The sequence below is a fragment of the Sinocyclocheilus rhinocerous genome, unplaced genomic scaffold (genome assembly GCF_001515625.1).
Source record: "Sinocyclocheilus rhinocerous isolate Xijiao unplaced genomic scaffold, SAMN03320098_v1.1 scaffold502, whole genome shotgun sequence".
Lineage (NCBI taxonomy): Eukaryota > Metazoa > Chordata > Actinopteri > Cypriniformes > Cyprinidae > Sinocyclocheilus > Sinocyclocheilus rhinocerous.
The window spans coordinates 482463-504451 of NW_015641028.1; the positions used below are offsets into that span (position 1 = coordinate 482463).

The following is a 21989-nucleotide window of genomic DNA, read 5'->3' on the forward strand; positions in this document are numbered from 1 at the left end:
AATCTGGCGACTGCAGAGATCTCAGGATCTTAATGGTGGGTAAAACTGGAGCTGGAAAGAGTGCGACAGGAAACACCATCCAGAGACAAAAAACATTTAAAGAAGAATTATCTACTGAATCTGTGACTAAGAAATGCCAACAACATCAGCAGACAGTAGATGGTAGAAACATCTCAGTGATCGACACTCCAGGACTGTTTGATACATCAATCAGTGAAGAACAACTGAAGAAAGAGATTGAGAAGTGTGTGGAGATGTCTGTTCCTGGTCCTCATGCGTTTCTTCTGGTCCTCAGACTGGACGTGAGATTCACAGATGAGGAGAAAAACACCGTGAAATGGATTCAGGAAAACTTTGGAGAAGAAGCTGCACGTTACACCATCATTCTGTTCACTAGAGGAGATCAATTAGATAAACCTATAAAGCAGTTTCTGGCAGAAAATAAGCAGATTAATGAGCTAGTTAGTCAGTGTAAAGGCAGGTATCATGTGTTCGATAATACAGATGGAAACAATCGATCACAGGTCACTGAACTGCTGGAGAAGATAGACAGAATGGTGATGGAGAATGGAGGAGAGCATTACACAAATGAGATGTACAGAGAAACTCAGAGAAAAATTGAGGAAGAAGAGAAGAGGCAGAGAGAGGAAGAAGAGAAACTGAGATTGGAAGAGGAGAAAAAGATAAGGGAGGCTGAAAGAAGGAAGATTATACACAAGGTAAAACATGTGGCCTTAGTGGGAGCAGGTGTGGCAGGAGCAGTAGCTGGAGGTGCAGCAATGGTTTTTACAGGGGGAGTGGTATTGCCTGCTGCTTTAATGGCAGGAGGAGCAGCTGTTGCAGGAGGAACGGGTGTGAAAGTTATGGTAGATAAATTTAAAGAAAAGGAGCAAAAGGGAAAAGCAGCAAACCTGACATAATCCATTACAATTACAATTACTGCCACTTAATGGCAAAATTGCAGAAAAGATTGTGTGTGTGTGAGAGAGAGAGAGACAGGGTCACATCACAGTGGCGTCAGCTGTCTTAACCGTGGCTTGTGTACTGCAAACACATACCAGCTTCGTCACTGTGTCTGTCACGCGACTCTGTTCCTCTTTCGGGCTTGAACTGATGGTAAAACTAATGACATTATTTACTGTCTTTACATTTATTTTGAAAGATGAAGCTGGCGATTATGGTAAGGGGTGTTACATTTCCGACGAGTGCTTGCGGTGTTTGGCCAATCACAATGCACTGGGTCAGTTGGCCAATCAGAGCAGACTGCGCTTGTCGGAAGGAGGGACTTTGTAGAAAATGAAGCGTTTGAGAGAGGCGGGGCATAGAGGACCTACAATAATGTACAGTATTTGAAAAATAATGTGTTTTTTGAACATTAAAGCATGTCAACATATTTTGTTACACCAAATACACAAAATAATGATCTTTAAAAAAGCTTCATATGACCCCTTTAAAGACCTATCAGAAACGTAGTTTGACTTAGTCTTTCTGGGGTGCATTTCCCAAAAGCAACTATGGTCATACGTTCTGTTGTTACCAATAGAGGTCAATGGAACTTGCAATCATAGTTGTCTAATGATGCTTTTGGGAAATGCACCCCAGATCTATTGAACTAGGGTTGCTCGACACAGGGAGTGGTTAGTTTAATTATTGCTTTATGCTCTTAGTGCAATTCTTTGCTGTGTGCTAGATATCCATATTATTGCTCGCTATGTGCGTCCACTCTGCTCTACTCTAATTAAATGCCCTATATAGTATGTCTGTGACCGTGTCACTGTCTCTGCATTAATGTGAGATGAGGCAGCGAGGAGCAGGAGAAAGGGTTCGGGGCTAACAAGGATGTCTACACATTTTTTAACTGGATAATTATGTCATATATATATGACACTAGCTAGCCTACTAGCCTACACTGGTATACTAAAAACTACAGGTTAGTTTAATAGGTTGCGGCATTTGAAAATTAGTCATTTTGATATTTTAATAAGCTTAATTATGTTTAGCAGACTATTTTATCTACAAGTCTACAAGACCACATTGAAAATCATTATGTTTTTCATTTAAACCTGGAAATAAGCTGACAGTTTTAAACAAGGAAAGTTACATAATAGTAATTTAAGATTCTGCACTATTTCTAGGTCACTAATCAAAAGTTCTTCGTGCTTCCACTGAAGCACAAGATGCTTTGTGGATCATTCTCAAATCAAGCTGGATAACATGATCATCAGGCTTTACACAAACTGGTAAAAAGTGCTGCGGTCATATAAAATAATTGCTGGGGAATTTTATAGCATTTTCACAAATGGTCTTTAAAGGAATAGTTCACCCAAAATGAAAATTCTATCATTAATTACTCACCCTCATGTCGTTCCAAACCCGTAAGACCTTCGTTTATCTTCGGCACACATATTAAGATATTTTTGATGAAATCTGAGAGCTTTCTGACCCCGCATAGACAGCAATGCAACTACCACGTTCAAATCCCAGAAAGGTAGTAAGGACATCGTTAAAATAGTCTAAACTGCCTTTCCCACAATCCCCACCAGCGAAATTTAAACACGTTCATAAAAGACGGTGGTTGGAGACGTATATGCATGAGGTGAACATTATCTTGATCATTATTTATTGGTTAACTCATTAAGACAGCTAGAGCGACACTGAACCTTTTTCCTGTGGAATCTTGGGAGAGGTTATGCTATAGAAAAAAATGCTTTATAGAAATTTGGACCCCAATGTATAATTTAATGATTTTAGAATATGTGGCCTCCATGGATGATATATTCATAAAGTATGAAATAAATTAGCTATAGAAGAGACAGTGAAGAAGAGTAATGTTAGACACTTTTAGTGTTTTAATCATTAAACATATAAAGATATATTGTACAGTATAAAGGGTGAATAAAGATATTGTCAGTACAATGGACCTGTTTTGTCGTGTTTTGCCCCTGTCTTTGTTCCTGGTTTTCCTTATATGGTCTATTTCCTGTCCTCGTTTAGTTTAATTATGATTCCTGGCACCTGTGTTTGTTAATTATCCCCAGTATTTAAGTCTTTGCCTTTGCGTGCTACTCGTTATGTTTGTGTGTTTACTGCCATTTCCAGTGTGGCTGTACGCTGTGTTCTGTGGATTAAAGACTGTTGTCGTTTATTTGTGCCTCTTGCGTGCTTCCTAAACAGCAAACTGTGACAGATATATTGTACAACAGTACATGTAAAAAAAACGGATTTTTTTTTTAAGTTGTTGAATTATTGGAGTATTGGAATATTACAGTATTTCAATCTTTCTACTTAAAAACACATTTAATTAAATGTGCTACTTGCCATTTCTTTTTACATTTTTCTTTTTCTTTTTTTAATTTACTGCAATTTTACTTTTCTGAGTGAAAGAGTAAATCCTACACCAATTTCTTTTTTTCAGTGAACTGAAATCTACCCACACTGCCAGTAGTCACGCCACTGACCGCTGATATCTGTTGCAGTATCTGAGACTAAAGGATCCTTAGGGTGTTTTGTACCTTTATCTCGTAAATCTTGAGTTTTCTTTTGATGTCTGCATTTTCTCGCTCGAGGCCGGCCAGACGGGTCTTAATGTCCTGGTAGGCGCTGATGAGGGCGAAGTGGGAGGCAGAGTACATGTCTTCTGATAAGGGAGAGTTTGACCAGCCCACCCCACAGCCATCTTCTTTAAGACCCTCGTTACCCCCCAGCAAGCCCAACTGGCCCCCGAAGAGAGACTCCATAACCCCTGATCCTCAACCTGTGAGATGCGAGAGAGAAAGAGAAAGGTTGTTTATGTGAATCAAACATGTGAGCTAATCAGCTTTGGGACATGCACTCTTTCATCTTGAACATCATTTTTCACTTCTTCAACGGTTTTGTTGTCGTGCACAAGCTCCACTTCACCGCACTCAGGATAATTATTTTCTTTCGCAACTATGCTTCTTCTCATTAGTATTGACATCCACACCACTGTCTGTCTGTACAAACCACCAAACCAAACCACACCAAACAAAAACCAAAGGCCAGGGAGGTTTTCTTTTTCTCACCCAAGTGTCCTTTATCTTCTCTGGACACGCTTGGTCTTTTGGTTACAAATGTGGACTGACCACAGTCATTGAGACATTATAAATTATTCAGGAAGACAAAGGCTTGAGATACTTGAAAGAGCGGAGCTGCATGACCTGATTCAAGTACACGCTGTGCTGCTAAGAATGACATCACCACCTAGCAACAGTCCCTGAGATCACCTGAATAGCTGCCATTTCTTACAAGCTCTTACAGGGTGAGCGAATTTTGTGAATACAGCATTGTGATGACATTAAATTTGCTGGAGAGAAAAATATGCACTTCACAAATCTGCTATCAGTCTAATTTTTAATTGATACGGTACATATAAACTGTGTTCCCAAACCTAATAAGCTGCCTAGCTGTCTTCTTCTAAGGCAGCATCCTAACTGAAATGAAAGCTCATAAGTGACAGATTTGGAGTGCACTATATAGGCAGTAACTCTGTGCGTCATATAAATAGGGCTCCTCACACAAACCACACAGGAGACATGACTCATAATTGATGGCAATAGTTTGCTGTTAGCATGTTGCTAAGCTAACAATGCAATACATAGCTTAAGCAAATATTATATATACTTAAAATTGTATTTGGCCCATTTGTTGTTAGACGGAAATAAATAAATATATATATTACATATATTCATTTCATGTATTGATTATGTACAGTAGCATGAATATAGTATAAGCTATTTCCAAACAACATCACTTTGGACCAATATTACATTTATGGACAGCCATGTTTGTAGAGGTGTAGCTTTATTACTCCCCTGTGTGCTGCCTTCATGCTCTTCAGTCCCCAGAGCCCACAGTCCACACCATGACGAATCGCTCCACTGCTATCACCAACACTCATTCACAACAGACAGCACTGCCTCAACACCAAGGCAAGAACACAAACATGGATAGATAACATGGAGTAAGCAGAAAAAATGTAACATCTTCACTGTAAACTGTGTTTCGTAAGATGATATGGATATGCATGCAGCATCAGGTTGGCCATCTGATACAGCACGGAGGTGTCAGGAGATTTTACTGCACACAAAATGAGTCAGATGCTCCTTACTTAGTGAGCTATTTTTGATCACTTGCGTACCAATGCTCAAAAACGTACAAAGAAGCCTTGGACCTCTTCCTGGGTGTTCTCTCGGTTCTACTCTCTCTCTTTCTCTTCATCCTTCAGGGTAATCCAGAAAAACACCCACTCACACCGATACATTTGCTCAGGCATGGCTAAGCAGCATGGCCATGAGGGGAGATATTGCTGTTCTGATGAAGGTGTGAATGTGTGTAGGTGGAAGAATATCACTTTAGAGACATTCCAACCCACTACATTAATACAAGTGTGTTCTCACCCAGGGTTCTCTCTGTGCTGATAAGGAGATGCAGCACAATGTACTTATCTCTTGTGACATCTTTCTTATTGCAAACATCTTGAAAGGTCATGCACATATATTTATTTCTCTGATAATGAAGTTGCTTGATTATCATAGTTAAAAAATGTTTGGCTAAAGCTCAGTGGCCAGAAATGTGTAAACTTGGTAATTCCCTGTGAAATTCTAAAGGATGAATTGTTATAAAAAAAATGTCAATTTGGCTCTTTTTCATACAATAAAAATGGCATTCACTGGCTCTCAAGTTCAGCTGAAATTTGCTTGATGTATAAAAACAAATATGCAATACACATATTCTGTATTAAATATAACACATAACATAACATAACATAACATAACATAATAGTCAGGGAGTCTCAGGCTGCGTTTACACTTGGCATTAACATGCGACCTGTATCCGGATGTTGTCCACATACACATTGAAAAGACAAGTGTAAACTCGCTTCTGATTGGAATGTTATCCGATCAGCGTGTCCTGCTCCAGAGGTAGTCGAGGACGCATTGTGATCGGATCTCAGTGTAATGTAAACGCAATCCAGCCATCGTGTCTGCATTCGAAGGTCGACATCACGCAAAACGCCGCCCCCTCTCTCCCAAACTGTCAGAAGAACTGAGCGCTAGTGAGACTCATACATTTATTTTGATTTGTAAAATGTCCCGCGACTGAAAATAGTTTTCAAAAGAAAACCCACCACTTCAGGACGACTTTGCACCGCAGACTTATTTAAATATTGCGTGGGAAATACAGATCCGATCGGTTATCCAGATCGAGAAGTCAGCTGATGTTGCCAAGTGTAAACGTGCCGTGTCCTGACTGACTGATGATCCGATCTGCTTGATCAGATCACGGTGATCGCATGTTAATGCCAAGTGTAAACGCAGCCTCAGTCACCACAGTCATCAGCCCCAGTGCACACCAGATCCCAATCACCTGAATTCTTATTGCCCGCACCTGTCTCAGCTCGTTAGGCTCCCTATATCACTGCACTATCCCCACAGCCTCATCGTCTGGTCTAAAGTTTGCATAGCATTGCTAAGGCTGACTACATACCTGCGTTTACTTACCCCTAGATGCTCCTTTGCTCCCGTTCTCCACCGCTACTTCGCTCCATCAGATCACCTGCAAGAGACAATCTTCTATTACCCTCAGCTAAGAGACTTGAATTCCTTTACTTCCTCGAATTACTCACCCTCAGACTGTTGCCTTTCATCCTGCTGCCCATTTGTCAATAAACCTGTTGTTGTGAGAACTTACCTTTGTGTTTCTGGCCCGTTTGCTGACAGAAGACCAGACCCACAAAATTTGCCTTACAACATGGGCATTCACCTCACCCCTCACAACCCAGCAGACCTTCTTCTCACTCTCTTCCAAGATGGCCGTACGATTGAGGACTACTTAGAGTAGTTCCTCGAGCTCTCACATCAAGTGTCCTGGAATAATGACACACTAAAGACACGTTTTCTGGTGCGGCTTGGATGATCACCTGTATCAACAAGTTCCAGCGGGTGCAACCACATGTTCGTTGCAAAAATATATCGATATTCTGTGGTTGTGTGGATCATCGTATACTGTAGAGGAAGCACTCCAAGTCCGTTCCAGTGAGTAGTGTTCCTGAGCCTGTTTCATTGAAAGAAATTCCCGAATCTGCCATCAATCCCTCCACATGCCTGGCCAATGGCTCCGACCACCCATATCCTTCTGTGTTTCCCCGAGCCCGTAAGTGGGTTTCCAACAGCGCTGACCTGGGGGTTGCGGACCTAGGATTAACATCTTTCGGTCAGCGCTGAAATCTGCCTCCCTTCCTCTGTTTCCAGCTCCCAGAACCATTCCGGTCCTCAGACCAGAACCAGCGGCCGCTCCACTCTCAAGCCCGCCGGCCGATTCATTCCCAAGCCATATGATGACAGCAACAATCTCCTTCCCCTCAGCCCAAAAGAGGAGAATTAGGAGGAAAAGACTGTGGGCTCTAGCCCCTGACCAGAGTCGAGAGATGGCTCTAGCCCCTGACCAGAGTTGTGAGATGGCTCTAGCCCCTGACCAGAGTCGAGTGATGGCTCCTGTTCCCACGTCAAGCCCAGAGCAGGCTCCCGTTCCCGAGTCCAGCCCAGAGAGGGCTTCTGTTCCCGAGTCCAGCCCAGAGAGGGCTCCTGTTCTCATGTCCAGCCCAGAGAGGACTGCGATTCCCGCGTCCGGCCCAGGGAGAGCCTCAGATCCCAGGTCTAGCCCAGAGTAGGCTCCTGTTTCCATGTCCAGCCCAGGGAGAGCTCCTGTTTCCACTTCCAGCCCAGAGAGGGCTCCTGCCCTCACATCAAGCCCTGAGAAGGCTGTGGTTCCCACGTCCAGCCCCAAGAGAGGGCTTGTGTCCCCAAGTCCAGCCAGGAGAGGGCTTCTTTTCCAGAAAGCAGCCCGGAGTGGACTTCTGAGCCCAGCCTAGAGCCGGTCCCAGCCAGGGGACCCGGAGTCTCCCCCAATAATTTTGTTGGGGGGGGCTATACGTCTCTGGCTATAGCGGCTGGACCAAGGCCACGGAGGCCGTCCAGCCATGGCCCCCTGAACTGCCTGTTCCGCCATGGCCTCCTGAACTGCCTGCTCCGCCATGGGCCCCTGAGCTGATACCGCCCTGGAGGCATCTTTCGGTCAGCGCTGAAATCTGCCTCCCTTCCTCTGTTTCCAGCTCCCAGAACCATTCCGGTCCTCAGACCAGAACCAGCGGCCGCTCCACTCTCAAGCCCGCCGGCCGATTCATTCCCAAGCCATATGATGACAGCAACAATCTCCTTCCCCTCAGCCCAAAAGAGGAGAATTAGGAGGAAAAGACTGTGGGCTCTAGCCCCTGACCAGAGTCGAGAGATGGCTCTAGCCCCTGAGCTGATACCGCCCTGGAGGCCTCCAGTCCCGTACAAGCCTGTCCCTAGAGGCCTCCAGAGCGCCCACCGTCCCACCCCCTTTGTGGATTGCAACTTGCGCGAGGACACGCCTTCCGGGAGGGGGAGGTACTGTCAGGGAGTCTCAGGCCATGTCCACACGTACACGGGTATTTTTATATATGGAGTTTTTCCTTCTTCCGTTTTTAAAAAAATCTCCGTCCACATGAAAACGCAAACGCATGATATGAAGCACTGTCAAGAGCATGCCAAACCAACAGGTGGCGATATAATCTCAACCGTAAAGCCATGTTGGCCAATCAGAAGCCTGAAAAAGTTTCCAGTAGGCAGAGATAACAGCGCAGGCTACGACGTCACAAGCCAAAAACTCTGGTTTCTCTGTCTACACGATAACCCTGCAACCGGAGTTTTTGAACATCTTCACCCTGGCAGGCGTTTTCAAAAATGTTCGGTTTCAGAGACCTGGTGCAGCATTTGCGTGTGGACGAATGGCCAAACCGCGTAGAAAAAGCTGTGGTTTTAAAAATAACCGCGTTCGTGTGGACAGGGCCTCAGTCACCACCGTCACCACAGTCATCAGCCCCAGTGCACACCAGATCCCAGTCACCCGAATTCTGATTGCCCACACCTGTCTCAACTCGTTAGGCTCCCTACATCACTGCACTCTCCCCACAGCCTCATCATATGGTCTACAGTTTGCATAGCATTGCTAAGCCTGACTACTTACCTGCGTTTACTTACCCCTAGATGCTCCTTCGGTCGACCACTCCTGTTCTCCACCGCTCCATCGGATCACCTGCAAGAGACAATCTTCTATTACCTTCAGCTAAGAGACTTGAATTCCTTTACTTCCTCAAATTACTCACCCTCAGACTGTTGCCTTTGATCCCGCTGCCCATTTGTCAATAAACCGGTTGTTGTGAGAACTTACCACTGTGTTTCTGGCCTGTTTGCTGACTATAATATAATATATAGGGTTTTCCAGACTGGGGTTCATAAGTTGATGAAAAGCTATTAATTACATTGACTGTAAAATTAATGTCAAGTCAAATAACTGTATAGTTTGATGCACTGAATCATGCAGCATATTTCATTATTATAAAGATCTAATATTATTTTTTTTTACTGTGCATCTGTAGTTTACAACAGTAATATTTCTATCTACTACTACTTATTATTATTATTATTATTATTATTATTATAGTTATCATTATTATTACTATTACTATTATTACCACTACTATCAACATCAGAGAATGTGAACATGCAAATGTGTGCCTGAATTTTTAAAATATAAACTTTTAATCTCAGTGGGTACTTCACATATATATTTTAAATCGTCTGACCAAAAAGTTTGGGAACCCCTTTATAATAGAATATAATAGAATAGAATTTCTCAAACAGAATTTTAATCTGGGTCTCTTTGTTAAAACTATCACTGGACTAACATGTTTTACAGGTCATTAAAATGATTTTATTCCTGCCACTGGTGCCCCCTAAAACAAACAGGTGCATCATGTGCCTGCATCCTATTGACAAGCGTGCTGCTCTGACACAAACATACAGCCATCCCAGTCTCAGTGAAAACAAGAATTTAAGCACAGGGATTATAACACGGCTTTGACAATTTGTTAGGGCTCAAAACCCTGGCAAGATGCAAGAGAAAACAGACAAACGGGACACTCTTTGCATGGCTAGCTCACCAGACATCTATCTTCCCATCTTACTCCATCTCACCTATTGTCTTGCTCTCCTCTGCACCTAATTTTGTGAACACTTACACTCTGCGCACATCTATTAAGAATTCCACAGCTCTCCTCCCTGCTTCATTAGAGCAATTACCACAGGAAGTCATTTGTTACCTGGGGCCTAGATGGCACTGGCACAGACACGGACACACATACTCTCACACACACATATTTCTACAGTGATATTTTCAGCAGCTCATTCGCAGCTCATCTACGGTGACTGGGAGGTGACATGTTCGGTTCACTTAGTTTTGTCATGGCCACAACATAACTCGTGGGAACGTGATAATATGTTGTGGCCACGAGATATTAATTCATGGGAACGTCATAGTGTGTGATGATACATGAGCGTGTTGTGTTTTCATTTACAAATTTCAGTCAGCATAATCAAAGCTTTATTGGCACGTCGTGCATTTACAGTAGGCTATTATTTACAAAAGTATTCAGAACATTAAATAAAGAGATCGAAATGAAGGGAAAAATGAATATAAACGAATATAAAAATGTAACTAATAATAATAATAATAATAATATTACGGGAAAAAGACAATCAGTAAATTAACTTACAAGACTGTAGGATGGATAAAAAAAATTTCTTGTAGGCCTATTTTATATTATGCACTTTATGTAACATTTATTCATGATAAACTTTATTTGAATGCTGACTATCGCATGTAATACAGTCCGATAGCCAAGGCCTATGGTTAATATACTGTAATAATTTAATGTAATAATTTCTATAATAAATAATATATAAATTTCTTAATTCAAAATAAAATATTAATGAATCTATCTCTGATAATCCCGGGTTGCTATGGTCATGCAGGTTTGTTTACGCATTACTCGTCGTTCCCTCAACATAAGAAGTCATGGCCACAAGAAATGAATGTCGTTCCCTCAACATAGCATCTCGAGGCCACGACATAAGGATGCCGTTACCTCGACAAAATTATCTCATGGCCACGACATAATATCACGTTCCCACGAGTTAATATGACGTTCCCACAAATTAATATCTCGTGGCCACGACATATTATCACGTTCCCATGAGTTATGTCGTGGCCACGACAAAACTAAGTGAACCGAACATGTCACCTCCCGGTCACCGTACTCATCATTATTAAATGACAAAAAATATTTCTTTAAAGCTCTGTTCTGAATTATGTCACACCACTGCAATCCGAAACGCAGTGGCAATTAATTCATTAATACCTAAATTTTTATGTAAATACAAAATTTTGGGAGTTAAAATATAGTATGTACATTTCTTCTTCATTGTGTCTTGTTTGCAAAAGCAACCCTTTAGACTTCAAATGTGCTCATTATAAGTTCATTCAAATTATTATGAGATTGAAATGAACATTTGGTCGAAATGATGCTAATCGTTTCAAGAGAGATCGGCACATACAACCTCTGAATTATTTAATAATCTGTCAAACCATCCAAAATGAAGGAACGCCAGCATCCAACTCTCTTCTGCAGACAGTGCTATTGCATAATTTCCCTCAGTCACACTTGCTCATGAAATTGGCTGGCATCCTAAACATTTACCACAAGCCGCATGCAATTACAGACAGCAGGACACAGTTGTATCGGACTCAAGCCCATTTTGTCACAGGGAATCTGGCTGCTATAATGCAGATAGCATGGCGCGCACACACAAACAGACACACACACACCTGTTATTTCAGTGTTTCTGGCATGATTTGTGGCCCCTCACTTGGCGGACGATTAGCAGGGCTGCTAGAGAAGTGTGACTGCCTGTGATTAAAAAAAATGACCACTGCGGTTCTACAGGTGTCTTCACACACATACATACACACACACAAGCAAGAATTCATATGCCTACACACCTCTATGCATCTCACACTTTATTGAGAGAAACAACCATAACACAAGCATGAAAAAATGTAATGGGATATATGTGATGAGTGGCAATAAAAGAGCAAAATCACATATTTTAAATCCAAAAACACAATGCAAGTGCCAAACAAAGCATCCTTTATTGTTTGGCACGTATTTCAAAAATAAAATGTCTTGGGACAATGAAACACAGCTAGTAATGGCCAGCGAGTAGATCACATTTGGCTACACCACAATAAAAAATAAATTGTTTCATATAAATGAACAAACTGGACAATCGTATTGGGACACAGCTGTAATTTATTGAATTCAGGGGTTTCAATCAGACCCATTACCTCAGGTGTATAAAATAGCCATGCTGTCTGCATTTACAAACATTTGTGAAAAAACAAGCTTCAAGCGTGGTACTGCGTGAATAAGCCAGTTTGTGAAATTTCATCCCAGCTAGATATTCCATGATCAACTGTAAGTGGTATTATTGGAAATATGCAAGCGTTTAGAAACCGCAGCAACTCAGCCATGAAGCAGAAGACCATGATAAGTCACAGAGCAGGGTCACCAAGTGGTGTGTAAAAGTCGCCAATGCTCTGCTGATTCCATAGCCAAAGAGTTCCACTGGCATTAATGGCAGCACAAAAATGTGCGGCGGGAGCTTCATGGAATGGGTTCCCATGGCTGAGCAGCTGCATGCAAGCCTCACATCACCAAGTACAATGCCAATCGTGGGATGGAGTGGTGTAAAGCACGATGCCACTGGACTCTGGAGCAGTGAAAACGTGTACTGTGAAGTGATGAATCACACTTCTCTGATTGACAGTCTGATGAGTGAGTCGAGGTTTGGCGGATGCCAGGAGAACATTACCTGCCTGACTGCACTGCACCAACTGTAAAGTTTGGCGGAGGAGGAAATGGTATGGTGCTCTTTTATGCATCTTACTTCCAGTGAACAGAGGAAAATCTTAATGATTCAGCATACCAAGACATTTTGAACAATGCTTACAACTTTGTGCGAACAGTTTGGGAAGGCTTTTTCCATTCCATCATGACTGTTCCCCTGTGTGCTAAGCAGGATCTGGTTGGATGAGTTTGGGGTGGATGAACTTGACTGGGCCCACTGGCCCACTTGACCTCAAACCCCACTGGACATTTTTGGAATGAAATGGAATGGAGATTGTGGGCTAGGACTTCTCGTCCAACATCAGTGCTTTACCTCACAAATGCTCTACTGGAAGAATTTGCAAGAATTTCTACAGAAACACTCCAAAATATTATGGAAAGCCTTCCCAGAAGAGTGGAAGCTTTTGTAGTTGCAAAAGGGGAATCAATTCCATATTAATATCTGTGTATTTGCAGTGCAGTGTCCCTGTTGGTGTAATGATCAGGTGTCCCATTATTGTCCATATAGTGTCCAACAAGTAATGTAATCTGATATATTTGATCATTTAATATCTAGAAATTATACAGCTAAAATGTAACTACTCAACATAATTAAATCTGTATTATTATTATTATTAATGATGATGATGATAATAATAATAATAATACTATTCATATCACCGATCATTTCCTTAATTTCAACAAACCTTATCTATTTTAGCCAGCTAGATAATGTCACCTTTGGTAATATTTAAATTGGATTCTGGATTCTGTAATCTTTAACACTCAATACATCAAAGTAAACCAAATGTTTATGCTTGCAAGTCATGCAAATACAAATTATGTATATGCATACAAATTTCCCAGTTCCATCAAAGTATTGTAATGGAAATTTCAAATTTGTGCTGAAGAAACCCGAATGGAAATGCATATAAACTTGTTCTGAAGTTTAGCATAAACAAAAATGTGCATTAAAGTGATAGAAACAGTGTTTTTGGGGGCCATTTTTATTATTGAGCCCTAATTAGTTAAATTTGTAATGTCACTGTATCTCAGAAAATACCTAGTCATTTGTTTTGGTTATCCTCACAGTTTTTAGTAACGTATTGACTTTAGAAAGGCTAACTTGAAAGCAAAACTTTTTAACAGTCAGAAATTTATCTTACTGTAATGTCATTTTTGCTGCATCTAAGGTAGAACGAGGCTCCCTGTGAGTAACTCACTGTGCATTGGGCTACTGTGTTGACCGTGTTGATAGCAAAGATTGGGCTGGCACAAGTTGGCACAAGCAGCAACACAACTGAGTGGGCGTTGCAGAGGGACTGTGGTTGAGCCTCGTTGGCAAATCAGAGCATATACGTGTATTTTTACCACAGAGTGGGAGTAAGAGCGGTATCGATTTTACAACAGTCACAACTGCAAACTACAAGCTAATGTGCTCTTTTTGGTGTTCATAGCCAAGCTAGCTTGTGGCAGTCTCATGTAGAAACATACAAAGCGTTAAAGAGGTTTGTGGAAGTCAATGTGATACAGTATGTGTGTCTCACATTGAAATGATGTTATGTAGCGTGCATGTAAACAATGTAAACCAGCGAGGCCGTTAGATTGGGCTTTTAAGCAGACAAACGAATGCATGTGTGATGCGTTCAGGGCAGAGAAATAAATAAAGAAGGTGAGCGGTGTGAAAGCGAGGCGCAGCAGGTGTGGGTGCTGCATATGTAGGTGGAACTGAAGATGGATGGTGGGGAAGAAAGAAAAAAAGGTTAAGCTAAATTTTACAGTTCACTATATAGCTCTCCTTTTTCTCTTTTCACTATCCTGCTTCTAGTCATCCTATTCCCGGGTTTAGCTTTTACTCACACTCTGTATATTTATCTACTGATGTCTTGACCTTTCTACCTCCAGCTCTTCTTCTTCTTGAGCTTATTTCCTCTTTAACTGTTAGCCTCTATCTTCCTTCCATCTTTGGTATATAACTACAAACCTACCCGTCCCCTGGTATTAAAAGTTCAGCAATACCTCGAAAAGAGAAAATTTTACATAAGCCACTAATGATCCACTCAGTAATTTGTTCCTCATTAAAAAGTTTTACCCCTAAAGACAAGAATATTGCTTTTGAAAAATCATGTACTCTCACAAGATGAATGAGTCTAGGAAAATAACTGAAAATACAGACTCTGTGATCAGAATTCATGCCAGTATAAAAGTTACAAACTATCTGTCTGTCTGTAGAATTAAATGAACAAAAATGCTAATTTTTACTTACACCCTAAAAAAATCTGTAAAAATAGGTAACAATGTACTGTAAAAAATTTCCATATCGATTTTTTTCAGGTATTTTACCTGTAGGCCTATTTAGAATTTTGCACTGCATTGTGTTGTGTTTGATTTTAAATGTCTGTAAAATTAATGGATAATGTCTTTGAAGAAAAGTACCTGTACATTTCCTGTTTTTTACAGTGTAAAGCAAAGACTTTGAATTTTAGCTAGAAAAACCTTATTTGAAAGTTTTGAAAAATGTACAAATATTACAAGTACAGACTGTTTTGCAAAAAATAACAACAGATCTATCTAGCTATAGATAGATAGATAGATAGATAGATAGATAGATTGTACAAGATTGAAATAGATGTGAGAAATGAACACGGTGGACAATGGAAAGTTAAGTGGGGAACACATGCAGCTCATGGATACATTATTCAAAACAAATGTATTATAATCAGTACCGACACACATAAATAAAATGAGCACTCCCCTCATCTCTGTGATGATACAAATTCAATAATAGAAGTCTGCACCCTGAGCGCTGTTCACTAGGTATTCTAGTTCATTGTTCCGTCACATAGCAACTTCAGCAAAAAGGAGGGGCATGCGGAGGAATGAATTATCGGAAAACATTGGCTTGCTCTTGCAGAATGCACTCTCTTCATATGTGTGTTTCAGTTTTTCCGCTCTATGTGTTGATGTATTACTGCATTACCAAAATGAAAGCTCTGAAGTGTCCTTGGCAAGGACATTTAACACTTCCAGTGAATGTCTCCAAAACATTCACACTAGAAATCAAGCTTCAGAGAGTATAGAGACGGAGAGAAAAAGAGGATGAAGTAAGGTAATAAATAAACAATTGGCTCTGATTAAACAGTCATGAACTGGTTGTTACAAAAAAGATGTTGTAGTCTCACACCCACACCAGTGAACCCTGCGGAAAGGAACACATCGCAATGAATGCCTCCGAGACCATCAGAGACAGGCAGGCGGGTTCTGACGTCACACGCACGCATGTGGAGAGACGGGGTGATCAGCGTCTGCTCTGTCGTTTTTATTTTTTTTCTCTGAGAGAAAGGAGGAATGTGAAGGAGGGGACCCGGGGATGGCTGGTCGTGCAACACTCCAAGAAACATGAAGATCCGAAACAAGGAGTGGAGAAGATGAAACTCACGCAGTGATTGGAGAAGTGTGAGTGGCAACATCATGATGGTTGCTCTCCGATTCCCACGCACAGAAAATGGCATAAAAATAAGTCAACAGCCGTTTCACAATACACGCATGTGTGCATGCAAACAAACAAACACCCACATATACATAAATGCATATATAGATAACAATATATATATAGCAGGCTTCATATGCCAACACCAGATGCTATTTTATCAAAAGAAAATGTCAAAATAACACTTTGGCGAATCAAGCTGTTGCATAACTGTAATGTTTGTTGTTATGCAATTTTCATTAAATGTAAACCAACTGAGACCCCACATACTCTTATAGAGCATAAAACAAACAAACAAACAAAAAATGCTGGCTGTCATGTAAAGACACCAACCACAATTAATTTTTAAGCGTCATTTAGGGGCAAATCTATCTGAAACATGCCTACTTCCCTACTATATAAAGAAGTAGGCAAAAAACAGTTTGGATAGTATTCATAAAACAGTAGTGGAAAAATACCCAGAAGATCTACAGCTACTCAAAGAACCTGAGTGCCTACTCAGAGACAGTATACGATTTCAGAGATACCTAAAGTCTTCAGGATTGCTTGAAAATTTTAGGCAGGTGTGTTTAGTTAGTGTCAAGGATGAGGGGTTTGTAACTAGCATATAATGCTAGCCACAGAAAGCGGACAAAAACATAGTGTAGCCTTAGCCTCAGGACGTAAAAGAAGCAATACTGCATTATTTATGTTCTCTTCATGCCTTAAAGTTGGCAAAGCATGAAAATATATCTTAATTTGAACGATTCTTCTATGTGCATGCTTTTTTTTATCTTGTAATTTTTAATCGAAATGTTTGGATCTTCCTTCAATTAAACTAGATCTCCAATAATTTAGTACACCAAGTCCTCACCCTAGATTTTTTTTGATAATATATGTGACCCTGGACCACAAAACCAGTCTTAAGTCGCTGGGGTATATTTGTAGCAATAGCCAAAAATACATTGAATGGGTCAAAATTATAGATTTTTCTTTTATGCCAAAAATCATTAGGATATTAAGTAAAGATCATGTTCCATGAAGATATTTTGTAAATTTCCTACCGTAAATATATCAAAACTTAATTTTTGATTAGTAATATGCATTGCTAAGGACTTCATTTGGATAACTTTAAAGGCGATTAAAGGCGAACAAACCATACATCAATGGAAAGCTTGTTTATTCAGCTTTCAGATGATGTATAAATCTCAATTTTGAAAAATTTACACTTAAGACTTGTTTTGTGGTCCATGGTCACATATTACACCCTGATATACATCACAATATGTTTCATTGCAACTTTAACAGTTCCCACAATAAAAAAAAATAATAAAAATGACACAAAATAACTGAAAAACAACAAAAAATGTGTAAAGTCTTCCAGTCAGAATACAGCTTGCCACTTGTTTTCCAGTTTTGTGTGCAATAAGCATCAGACTGTGGGTTGAGGCTGAGACTTCGCTCAGTGTTCAAACAACTCGCTCGAGCTCCATTTCCAAAAAGACTCATGTGGCTGTGTTTTTTGATCACTTCTCATGTAGTTGCCTAAAATTATTTCTGCCCTACACCATCAGAATGTTTTGAAATGATTGCAACATAAATAACATCCACTTTTTTCCTCAAGCACTGGGTTTTTCCTCTGCTAGTATATCCATTACAATGACTCTAACAGACAACTCCTGGAGACATCTATTCCTTTCCACCTCTTTATGGCGCATCTGCTAATAGCTACCAACAATTCAAAAAAGTATCACAATTTGCAGAAAAGGTATCTTGTTATTTCTGCAAAAACATAGGTCTACTTATAAATACAATCCACTGCAATTTCAAGCTGAAATTAACACTACAGGCATTACAACACCAACAACTTTTATTCCTTTTCACATAAATGATGATTGGGAGCAGAAGATTATTGATTAATAAAGTTTTTTTCATGCAGTTCCTCGCACAATACTATGTTATGACCTCAATATACTTTTACCGTAGAGCATGACTTGAAACTAATATATTTTGACATTTATACCACATAACCAGCTCCATAAGTATGACTTTTCTGACATGGTAAACTTGCTCGGATGCTCACCTGGTACAGCACTGTACTTGCTACAGTATACAGAGCGTTCGGGTACAAATCCTGTAAAACACTAGTCACAATAAAAGAGCTGAAATAAAGAGCTTCAGCAAATGCGTTTTTTTTTCTCTTAGGTTTGGTCTTGTTAACACAGATGCAGACAAACGGCAGCAGACACGTTTGTTCAGGGTGTTACCCCTATCGCCTTTTGTTGGCATTAGTCAGTGCTTGATTTGTCAGGTCTTGGAATGTCTAAAAAGTGACGTACTGCATTCTGGTGTTTGTCAGCATTGGTCTGTGTTTGTCAGTGCAGTGTGAATTGGCCTTTAAATGCTATAAAGCATTAACCTTTCAGTGCCACTCACCAGACATTTCATTTCCGAACTGTGATACGAACAACATTCAAGGTAATTAAACATCGCAAGATTCACGTTCGGTTTTGGATAAAAATGAGCATGCTTTTAGTGTCACTCAATGGACATTTCATTTTAAAAGTGTCATGAAACGTGCAAAAAGCAATGTAATATCATTTTGCAGAAATGTCACCACATGCACATATTTCCAATGAGCCCCATGGGTTGCTAATAACTCTAGTTTATTTGTGACAATTCTGTGTGCTGGTGGTTGCAATATCCTTCATTCCCCCGATTACATCTCTGTCAACAATGTGCACTGCCAGAGGGATAGTGAGAAAGACAGAGGAAACGCTGTGGAAAATGGACTCTGTTATTTTTAGGGCTACCTGGGGGAATTATAGCAGTCCGGCAGCAAGAGCAATGCAAGTGGGTAACCTGGTTTTCCTTGAGAGAGAAACACGATGAGAATATTTCCAGAGCAATGTCTAACAAACACGTGCTGTCACTGTCATCCTGCGTCTCTCTTCCTCATTCTTTCACCTCATTCTACTTCTGTCGATTTTCTCTCTCCTCTTATCTCGTTACTTCCTTCCTAGATTCATTTTTCACCCTAATACGCGTCTCATAAACCTGCTCTCCCCCTTCTCACCCACCTGCTCTTCTCGCACTTTCTCGTTTATAGATACATGGATATATTACGTTACGCCTCCATAGTAAGGCCTTGTGCTTTGTGTGGGCTACTGAAGCCATCACTTCACAGAGCAATATTACTTTCACACAGGCAACCCATTAGCCAGGCGTACTTACTGATAATTGGAAAATCAGAAGCTTGGGTTTGCATTTACGACATCACAACCACAACATGGCATTATTGAGGGCAACAACGCTAAGCAACTCGGTAACACTTAGCAACTGCTTCTAAAGAAACTGTTAAAAACCTTAAAAGCATTGGGGTAGAAGTGTGTCTGAATGCATTTTAAAGGTCATGCAGGCAACAACACAATCCATACCTCCTGCGATGCAGCACAAAAGCATACATAAAGGCCTCTATCTATATTGGGTCAAGATGGCCGACTAGTCACAGTTAATCCATTCACAATCCATCCACAAACACTAAAAAAATTCAAGTTAAAACAAAGAATTGAGATATTCAGTAAATAATATTAAATATAATATCAACTAATTTTAAATATAAAATTGAACAAAAACTACAATTTAAATGAAATAAATGTAGAGACGTAACTTCTCAGAGAATGCTTTAGCATGCTAACAATTTGTTGGACTGTTAACGGTAAAATCTTTCTCAATAGTTCTTTTTTTCTAGATTTATACCTTTTAAAACATCAAAACACTTTTTTTTGTGTCAAATCAACCATTTATGTGTCACGTTTTTGAAGTAGAAAGTATATATTTAACTTTGGTTTATATACACATACAGATGGACATGCATTATCATTCAAAAGTTTGGGATCAGTAATTAATACAGAAATTAATACTTTTATTCAGCAAGGACAAATTAAATTGATTAAAAGTGACAGTAAAGACTTTTACATTGTTACAAAAATATTCTATTTTAAATTAATGCAGTTCTTTTGAACTTTATCAAAAAAACTGTTTTCAGCATTGATAATACAAAATATTATTTGTGCACCAAATCATCATATTATTATGATTTCTGAAGGATCATGTGACACTGAAGACTGGAGTAATAACTGCTAAAAATTCAGCTTTGCCACCACAGGAATACATTATATTTTACAATATATTTTAACAGAATACAGTTATTTTAAATTGCAAAAATATTTCACAACATTGCTATTTTACCCCAAACTTTTAAAAGATATTTCAAAACTATGTTCAGACAGTTTTGTTCCATTTTGTTAATCTGTTTAAAACATCCAGTCATTTGAACGTAAACCAGCCTAATTATAAAGGGCTTAAGACCTAATAGTCTAGATAACCCTGATTATAAAAATGTTTTTTGATTTTTTTTTGCATATAAATATTTAGTTTTTATAACATCCTAAGTCAGATTCAGATAAGGAAGCCTACAGGAGACAGCAGTTCCTTTGGCTTGCTTATGGCCAGCAATTCCCAGAGAGAGACTGTACAGAGGAGAATGAAGGTCATCACCTCTGATTCCAGTTATGTAAGATAAACGGAAATACACAGTGGAGATGTGGAGGGAAAATGACAGAGCACAACAAGCAACGACTAGCAGAGAAAGACAAAATGGGTAGGTAGATAACAAAACGCGGAGAATGAAATGGAAAGAGAGGGGGAGTTAATATATCCGCAAGAGCGTCAGAATTTTGAAAGGGAGAATACAAAGGGCATCTGTCTGTCCACCCAACCACATCCAGAGGTCATTCTGAAGTACTCTGAATGTCCTTTGACTGGTCCTATGTGATAAATTACTACCTATAAAGCAACAGCTTGGTGGAGGAACATTTGATCAGGCTTCAGTCAGATGACTATAACCTTGCTATTGACCTGCATTCAGAGTGTGTGGACACAGCATTATCGTGACATGGTGATAAATGCAAACTGCAGGAACGGCATAAGGATGGGGGCAGGATGGAGATGTCATCTTTGAAAAATCGCTCCATGTGCTTGACTCTGATATGTTTAAGTGCTCACAAATTAGAAAAAACTGCTTCCTGCCAAGTAGCCGGGCGTTTGACAATCCGGCAATCAATCAGTTTTGTCAAAAAGGCTTCAAACTGCAAAAAAATAAAAATAAAAATCAGCCTAACTCTTGACTAAAAGACTTTTTCGGCATGCAGTTCAGATTTCTATTGGCCCTGCTAATATTTTCTCTGGCCTGGTCACAAATATGGTAAGTAACGTGTGCTAGAAAATTGTTTTTTTTCTTTGAATTAAACTTTTATTACTGTTCTTGCCCAATGAAAAAGCATTCATTCATAAACATTATTTTCAATGCTGGGAAATTATAGCATTTAACAGGGTTTTTTTCCAGAGGTGTAAAGAGTACCTAAAAACCATACTTGAGTAAAAGTACAGATACCTTACAGTGAAAATTACACGTTACAAGTCACCAATTCCAAAACAACTTGAGTAAAAGTCTTAGAGTATCTGATTTTAACAGTACTTAAGTATTTTACTTATACTAAATATAGGCTCAAAAAATGCACTAGTCAAAGAGACATGCCAGTCAAAAACTGTAACATTGTGGAGAAGCTGGGGAAAACAGGCAGAGGCAAAGATCTATGTGCAGGTATTTAATGGAAAAACTAGAACAAA

The 21989-nt window shown here is 39.9% G+C and overlaps 1 protein-coding gene across 1 annotated transcript in view; it reads right to left on the reverse strand.

The window, feature by feature from the left end:
• The window catches only part of LOC107754096 (TANK-binding kinase 1-binding protein 1-like), a 74425-nt gene that overhangs the window by 36889 nt on the left and 15547 nt on the right, over positions 1 to 21989 (reverse strand). The window contains exon 2 of the mRNA XM_016570417.1: positions 3513 to 3754. Coding sequence (XP_016425903.1) covers positions 3513 to 3737 — 225 coding nt within the window. The 5' untranslated portion in view covers positions 3738 to 3754. The remainder of the gene's footprint in view (positions 1 to 3512; positions 3755 to 21989) is intronic.